Consider the following 9,142-nt stretch of genomic DNA (forward strand, 5'->3'; position numbering starts at 1 on the left):
TCTCAGATTTTTTAGTCTGTAGAGAGATATGACATATGCCCTGCTACATGCTCTTTTAGGCAAAGTCAGTCGGGTAAGGGTAGGGAATGTCATTGACAGTACCCCTCCCACCTGATCTGCAAACGGGACCCATGCTGATTCCAGATGTAGGTCCAGTTCTGCCCACATTAGAAAGCATTGGAAATCTTAGGGCAGCATAGTGAGACTGGAAGCTTGATGCAATGAGACCGTTCCTCATTTCCTCTTTACCTGAGAACTGAGCATTCTTTTTAAAATAAAGAAACAAACAATCTATTGAAAAGAGGTCTAAATGCTGCAGTTTTACTTCTTGGAGATGAATAGTAACGATACCCATTTCTACAACATTCAGTAGGCATCAACTCACCTTAAACATTTCTGCTTCAGGTTCTTGTGCACAGGCAGGACCTGTGTAATTGGTTCTGATTGCATTCAGTCATACTTTCTGATTGATCTAATTGGTTCCACTAACTTTCAGTCCTGCCCTACAAATGATCAGACCAGTTCTGGTAGATCCCAATCTAATTGATCGATTCTGACAACATCCAATTTCATTGAAAAGACTGATTTTCCTGGCAAAATGCTAACAAGCTGACACATGGAATGAAATGCTAACTGTCAGCTTGAAGTGTGATGACTAACATGTACGCACTACTAATGTAATTCTGCACTGATCCAGCTGCATTTTCACTGTGCTTAAAAGGGGTTATTATCATAATATGTAAAACCAGGCATCCTCACCCCTTTTATAAACGTTCATAGTTGTAACACCATTTTACAGCAACTGCCTGTTGCTAGTTAGTTCTCCAATTACAGGACTTACAAAGCACACATTAGGAACAGAACAGTCATTTAATTTTTGGTGTCAAACTTTCTTTGGAGACAGCAATTTTATTTAACTGTATCTTGACACAGCTTCCTCAATATGAAAGCTCATCTGCACACAGTTGAGCTAAAATCACTCATATATTTACTACAGTGGTCAAATAAGTTTTAACCTGTAGTTTTTCTGTGATCTTACAGGTTAAGCTGGATTTGGTTAGAGATAGATAAGTGCCCACCAACTCTGTACACAATTTGGAACCAATACCATTCAATTTTCACTCCAAATTTTTCTCCTTATAATTAAGAATTTCACAGTTTCAGTCATATTTCTTCATTCTTTGCTGATCCGATTCACTAGTAATTCAAGAGGTGTCAAAGAGCACGAGCTTGATCAGCAATTTATACTCCAATTGGACAGAGCTTGGATCTAACAATCCTCAGTTAGGCTTGGGGTCAATTCAGCAATGGTCCACTTTGACTCCTGAAGGCAACAAAGATTTTACTTGGAGTCAAGCTGGCACGATTTGGTTTTCTCACCTCAGTAATGCTGATCAGTTTTGAAGCCTAACAGTTCTAGTCTGGGTATGAACATACAGATAGTTAATCAAGGCCTTGCAGGCTGTAGGAAAAAAATATAAATCACCTGCCAAGCTTTTTGTAGTCATATTGAAAACACTTTCCAGTGTGAGAAGAAAAACCTTTCAATTTTGTCAGACAGATTTTGAAGTAAGCCATAATCATCAATAGGCCCAAAGAAAGTGATGAGCCTTCTCACCTGGGCTCCGAGCGCAAGCCTCCAATTAAAGAAAAATTGTTTGTTTTTAATGGTCTTTTACACTGACAAGTGGGCAATCATTCCAGCACCGGTAGCTGTCAGGGATCCAGGAAAATCCTCAGTTGATAATGCCCAATGCTTCCAATTAGGAGCAGAGCCGCTCCTGGAGCGCTAACGATTCCCCAGTCTCCACAGGCCCTCGATCAGACTTTTACTGCAAATTACTGACACAAAACAACTTGTATTGATGGCGGAACATGTCGTCCGTGGCTGCTGAGTTTAATGAGGCGATGGAAGTTTGGTTTTGCTGAATTTCTTTGTTTGACAGCTGCTTGGGAAGAGGAGTGTTGACCTTATAAAAGATTTAGTGATTCTCATTATATTCTGTCAAGTAGTAGAGTGATGTGTTTCTAAGTAATTTGCATCCAGGATCCTTGTGCATATTTTTGCAGAGCATTTCTATATCAAAAAAGTAACTGTTGCAATCTTTCTGTCAGTTTATTTAAAAAAGTGTTTGTCCATAAGCTGCTTTGTCATGAAGTGGTGGGTGGGGGGGTTGTGCAAGAAGGGGATAGAGCAATGTAAAAGAAAGAGTTGTATCTATCTGTGGCCCACCTCAGAAAATGAACTCTATAGTTTCAGTTTTTCCTGGATATATTATAAAACTACCAACACATAGTGGCAGATGGCGTACACAGCAGGGAATACTGGTGATAAGAGTGGCTCTGTATCTGTGACGCTTTCTGACACAAACCTGGACCACTTGCTGAACAAGACTGTAACTATAATAGGTTTTGTGGGTGTGATTATTTTTAACAAGTTGTCAACAGCTCTTGAGAGTTGCTGATAATTTTTCAGGCCAACCTCCCTTTTGTTTGTTTTTCTCTATCTTGGAGTACACTGGATATCACTAGTCTGTGACACTCTTGCTGCCTTTTAGGGTGGGAAAGAAACACAACAAAGGAGTGCAATTAGTAATATTAATCAAGATGTAATGTCTTCCTGTTGGCTATTTAAACCGTCAGTATAGTTTCTGCAACAACCTGAATGGCCAAGCACATTGGTTCTCGAGTCTTTTTACCTGCAGACCATTTACAAAAGATCTTGTAGACCACTGGTCCTACACCACTTGCCACCAGAAAAAGAGTCATGAAAATTAATGGGAGCTATAAATATTGTGCCTCTTTTCCCTACTAAATGTTAATAAATTTGTGAGATTTTTACTAAATATCACATGTAAATTATTAATTCATGCCAGAAACAAAAGCATGGACGTTTCATATTTTTGTTTAAAAGTTAATACTGTTAAAGGAGTGTTAAAAGGTCAGCATGGTGGCATAGTGGTTGGTACTGCTGCCTCACAGCACCAGGGACCTGGGTTCAATTCCCATCTTGGGTCATTGTCTGTGTGGAGTATGCATGTTCTCCCCATGTCTATGTGAGTTTCCTCCAGGTGCTCCAGTTTCTTCCCACAGTCCAAAAGATGTGCTGGTTAGGTGCATTAGCCATGCTAAATTCTCCGTCAGTGTACCTGAACAGGCAAGTAGGGGATTTTCACAGTAACTTAATTGCAGTGTTAATATAAGCCTACTTGTGACACTAATAAATAAACTTCAATGTTATAATCTTCAAAACAAAAACTCACCCAACATCTTTATTAATTAAATAAAATCATTATAAATGTTGCTTCTAAAATAACATTCTTTCGCTCACTTATAACAACTCATGTCATGCACACAGGAGTTGGTGTTGTGTGACGTTACACAAGCGGTGGGGATGAGTTCTCAACTGTTCTTTTACACAGTATTTCATTGGCCGTAGCATTGTGTGTCTGTGACTTGAATTTTGGAGCAGCCTGTGGAGGACCCTCAAGGATCATCAGTGATCCACAGAGTAGACTTAGAGAATAACTGGTCAAGGACATTGTCACTGTGACATGATTTAGGCAATATCACACAAAAGGTCTGAAAACTGCCCAAGTTCATCACAGGTGTGGGTCAGTTTGGAGTATTTCAGTACCTTGACCACATTTTTGCAGGATACATTACATTTGAGAAATTCTACATTCCTTTCTAATTAACTCTATATAACTTTCCGATATTATTGTAAAGCACTTTGGAAAATGCTATATAAATGCATGTTTCTCTTGTCTGTCAAAAGTGAACATCCACATCTGTAGGTGTAACTTGCAATGACAGGAAACTGTTAACAAATGTGATTTTGTTTATATTGGAAGGATAAATACTGAAATTTCATAATTTGAGCTTCCTAAGATTTCAGTGAAAGCAATCTTATTGGCTCGTCACACTGGTCAATCGGTGTGCTGAGCTGGTAAGATTGAGAGAGGCAAGAAACTGGGTTCGCATCAGGTTTCTTGCCTCTCGCTATACTACTGGTCCTGGATTGCAGGCATGATTAGCCTGGTGCCAGGGAAGGGTGGAAGGTTGATTTAAATATTCATCTAGATATTATTAGTGAGCCCTGCACACAGTCGTATGGGCTCACTTGCCTTAATAGCCTCATAGGTGGAGGTCCTCACCAGCAAGGATCACGTATGATCTCCACCAATGGGGCACAGCCTGAGGGAAGGAGCAGGGCTATGATGGGGGTGGGGCTAAGTGGAGGTAAGTGGGGGGTTCGGCCAGGGTGGGGCAATGATCAACCAGGGGCAGAGGGACAGGGGGGTTGCGATGTTTTAAGGGGAAGGGGGCAATATCCGGGAATAGTGGGGTAGTTGGGGGAGAGTTGGCTGGGGAAGCCAGCGATCGGCAGCAGGGGGGCGGGGGAGTGCCAAATCTTCAGTATTCTCAGTTACACAGAACACTGAGAGATCTGCGCAAGCATGATAGCGCCCTTTAACTGTGAGCAGCCGGCTTTCCAGTGAAAATAGATGCCATCCACCCCTCCTATTGGCGTGAATCAAACATTGCCTTTTTTTTGCACTAAGTGGCGTAAGATCATGTCTGAAAGTTTGCTGAAAAATGGCCACAATTATCTCCCGTTTTAATACTCATTCGGCAATTTGAATTTTTTTGGTAATATCACCTCTTGTGAGTTATTGTTTAAACATTGCAGGTAACTTATGAATTCCTCAAATTGTCAAAATTCCTCAAATCCTAATACAAATTTGTGGCTCTGTTGCCATCATTGACAAGTTGGATTTCCAAACAAGAAATGGGAAATAGTAGAAAGGTCAATCCTCCACATTAAATATTATATTTAACAAGGTGTTGCAGCATTTTCCAAATTTGAAAAAATGACCACTGAGAAAGAGGAATTAAGCTGCCTCACTGTACTGGTTCTGCAGATACTCCAATCTGTGTCCATCAGAATTTGTGTCTACTGTTTTGCAAACTATATGAAGTCAATTATATACAGTTACTGCAAGGCCAGAGCATCTTCACCGCAAAGACTGCATAGATTCAAGAAGGTGACTCATCCCCATCACCTTCCAAAGTCAGTGACAGTGTCAGTGACACAATCATTCTGTGAATGGATAAAGTAAATCAGTTATACCTATCAGGAATTACAGTACAGGCTGGGACTCTTTTCTCTGGAAAAGAGAAGGTTGAGATGGCTTACTGAAAAGTTATGGAGAGATGCAAACATTATAGGTATTTAATTCTCCAAATATAGACTGGGAGTGCAGAGGGTGAAGAGGGCCAAATGTTACTACATTGTTTTCAGAAAAATTTTCTACAGCAGTGTGTCCAGTCCACAAGAAAGAATGCGCTTTTGGACCTGGTTCTTGGAAATGAGGTGAGCCAAGTAGATCAGGTGTCAGTGGGGGATCATTTAGGAAACAGTGATTATTGTATCATAAGGTTTAGGATAGTGATAAAAAAGGAGAATAGACAATCCAGAGTAAGAATAATTAACTGCGGAGAGTCCTCTTCAATGGGGCAAGAATGGAGCTGGGCCGGAAAGAGTGGAATGAAAGGTCATCAGGAACAATTGTAGCTGAACAATGGTCTACCTTTAAAAAAGAAATGATCCAGATACAGTCAAGGTATATTCCCTTAGAAGGGAAAGGTAGGACAAACAAATCCAGAGCTCCCTGGATGAAAAAGGAGATAGAAATTAAAATAAATTTTTAAAAACTGTGATTCTGACAGGTGTCAGGTAGAAAATACAACTGAGAACAAAGAGAAATACAGAAGGTTCAGCGGGGAGGTGAAAAAGTATATTGGAGAAGCAAAGAGGGCTTAAGAGAAAAGACTGGCAACCAACATAAAGGGGAATTCCAAAGTCTTCTACAGGCATATAAAAATGAAAGGATGGCAAAAGGAGGAGTCGAGTCAATTCGGGAGCTAAAGGGAATTTACACATGGAGGCAGGGGGTGTGGCTAAGTTATTAAATGAATACTTTGCATCAGTCTTTACCAACGAGGGAGATGCTACCCACATCTTGATGACAGAAGAAGGGTGCAAAATTGATAAGAAGGAAATGTTGGATAGACTGTCAGTACTTAAAATTGACAAGGCACTAGGATGAGATGCATCCAAAGATGTTGAAAGAAGTGAGTGGAAATTGCATGGGCACTGGTCATGAGCATTCAGTCTTCCCTAGACTCGGAGGAGGTGCCAGAGGACTGGAGGATTGCAATTGTCACACCCTTGTTAAAAAAAGGCTGTGAGGATAAGCCTAATAATTACAGTGGGGGAAGCTTCTAGAAACAATTATTTAGGTTAGAATCACATGGAAAACTGTGGGTTGATTAGGAAGAGCTTGGAAGAACAATTTGTAATGGAGAAATCACATTTGACTAATTTGCTGGAGTTTTTTCAAGAGGTAAAAGAATTGATGAGGGTAATACTGTTGATGTGGTGTAGATAGACTTTCAAAAGGCATTCGATACAGTGCCACACAACAGAATTGTGAGAAAAATTATAACTCTTAGACTAAAAGAAACCATTGCAAAGTGGACACAAAATTGGCTGAGTAATGGTCAGTGGATATTTTCAAGGTCAGAGGTCAGAAGTTGTCAGAGGTCAGCATTGGAACTTTTTTTTCTGATATATATTAATGATCCAGATCTTGATGTGCAGAGGACAATTTCAAAGGTTGCAGATGATATGAAACTTGGAAGCATTGTAAACTGTGAGGAGAACAGAACTTCAAAAGAATATGGGCAAGGTGGCAGATTAAGTTGAATGTGGAGAAGTGTGAGGTGACGCATTTTTGTAGGATGAATATGGGCAGACAATATAAACTAAGGGGTACAATTCTTAAGGGAGTGCAGCAGCAGAAGGACCTGGATGTACATCTGCATTGATAAGTGATAGTGGTAGGACAGTTAGAGAAAGCAACTAGCCAAGCAGTATCCTGGGCTTTAATAGTAGGTGCATAGAGTACAACAGCAAAGAGGTTATGCTGAAATTATACAAGACACCAGTTAGACCCTCAGCTGGAGTACTCAGTGCAGTTCTGTGTGCCACACTATAGAAAGGATGTGAATGTATTGCGAGAGTACAGAAAAGGGTTACAAGAATGGTTTCACAGGTAAGAGACTTAAATAATGAGGATAGATTGGAATTTTAATGCCCTGCCCGCTCTGGGAATCGGAGCAGGCGAGGAGTGAACAATGGGAAGGGCCATTGACCTCGGGTGGAATTTAACTGTTTCGGGACGAGCGAGGCCATAACATCCCACCCAGTGAGTGGTTCAGGTCTCGAATTCTCTGTGCTTCATGGAACAAAGAAGGCTGAGAGAAGATTTGATAGAGATGTTCAAAATCATGAGGGGCTAGACAGAGTAGATAGAAACTACTCATAAAAGGACAATAAACAAAAGAGCAGCGATTAAAGTGATTTGCAAAAGAAGCAAATGTGACGTGAGAAAAACTTTTTCACACAGTGGCTGGAATTTTATCGCCTCGCCTGCTGTGGGAATTGGAGCAGACAAGAGGCGGACAATGAGTAAGTCCATTGACCTCAGGTGGAATTTTATGGTTTTGGGATGAGCAAGGCCATAAGATCCCGTCCAGTGAGTGATTCTGCCTGGAAATGTGGTGGAGGCAAGTTCAATTGAGGCATTCAATTGAGGCATTCAAGAGGCCACTGCATCAATATTTGAATGGAAACAATGTATAAGGTTACAGGGAAAAGGCAGGAGAGTGGCACTGAATGATAATGAGCATTGAGAGAGCTGATGCAGACAAAATGGGTTACATGGCCTCTTATGTGCTGTAACACTGTGATTCTGTGATATGTGAATGAAAAATCTGACTTCAGAAAGTAGTGAAAAGGAAAACATAGAATTCAAACGAAATGCCATCAAAACTTATCTTTTAAAGGGAAGAGTCAAACTTGACTCTTTGCTCATTATTAAAGAGCATTGTGGATCAATGATGAACAATAAACTCCTACTGCCTATATTAGCTGAATTAATGCTAATGCTATTATCTTTCTGGTAAATTTATGAACAACAAAACGAGGAACGTTTATATTGTAATTTGACCTGTTCCTTTCTTCCAACTATTGTATTAGACCACAGATTATGAGCTTCAAGTTTGAGGTTGGGGATCATCCGTTTAGATAGTCTAGCTTTTGAAACGGACAATTACCTCTGACGTTTCCTTTGCTTTATTTTGTGCAGATTGGACCTCATCTAGATACATTCCGGAGCATTAAGGCTCGGCAAGCAGCTTTTGATGCTTATTGGTTGGATTCTGCTGCAAGGAGTGGCCCCCATGGACACGGTGTTTACGTCTTTGAATAAACCAGAGCCTAAATTTATCAGTTTTCTTTAACTTGCAAAATAACTAGGATTGTAATTCTCCATTTTTTCAAATGTTTGAAATGTGTAATGATTTTAAATTAGAATTAAATTCAACCTTTAGCTGTCTTGATTACATCTGTGTCTTTGAATGTTCAACACTAGATAATTTCTTCATACAGAAGGAATTTTATTTCTGGAAGCAGTGGGTGCTCGAGTAGTTAAATGCATTGCACTGGACCACCTAACCAATCTCTGCAATAAGAACAGGAAATGCTGGCAAAACCTAGCAGGCTTGGCTGCTCCTGTGGAGAGAGAAGCAGAGTTAACGTTTCGAGTCCAATGCAACTCTTCTTCAGGACTGAAAGAGGTAGAAGATTAGTGCTGTCAGTTTGGAGAAAAAAAATTGAAAATGGGGTGACAGTTTTGCAGAACACTTTAGCTCAGTCTACTAGAATGATCCCATTCTTCTGGTCGCTTGCCATTGCAAGTCATCATACAAAGAACAAAGAACAGTACAGCACAGGAACTGGCCCTTTGGCCCTCCAAGCCTGCACTGATCATGTTGTCCTACCTAGACCAACCGCCTGTATCTCTCTATTTCCCATTTGTTCATGTGTATATCCAGATAAGTCTTACGTTAACATCTTACGTTAATGTCCACATTTCTGTTCTCAACCTGTTACCATGTTCCAGAGAAGTCCAAGGCAAGAAGGAGGGACAGCACCTCATCTTCCAATTAGACACTTTACAACTGACTGGACTCAGCATTGAGTTTAACAAATTCAGACCGTGATTTTGATTTT

At 40.4% G+C, this 9,142-nt stretch overlaps 1 protein-coding gene across 2 annotated transcripts in view; it reads left to right on the forward strand.

Moving 5' to 3' along the window:
- The window catches only part of cfap77 (cilia and flagella associated protein 77), a 171,684-nt gene extending 163,219 nt beyond the window's left edge, over positions 1-8,465 (forward strand). For both annotated transcript variants that reach the window (XM_080212258.1, XM_080212257.1), the window contains exon 7: positions 8,217-8,465. In XM_080212258.1, the coding sequence (XP_080068384.1) occupies positions 8,217-8,339 (123 nt within the window). In that variant the 3' untranslated portion in view covers positions 8,340-8,465. The remainder of the gene's footprint in view (positions 1-8,216) is intronic.
- Positions 8,466-9,142: the final 677 nt, after the last annotated feature.

This window comes from Carcharhinus amblyrhynchos, chromosome 25, assembly GCF_965287045.1.
Source record: "Carcharhinus amblyrhynchos chromosome 25, sCarAmb.v2.hapA, whole genome shotgun sequence".
NCBI lineage: Eukaryota > Metazoa > Chordata > Chondrichthyes > Carcharhiniformes > Carcharhinidae > Carcharhinus > Carcharhinus amblyrhynchos.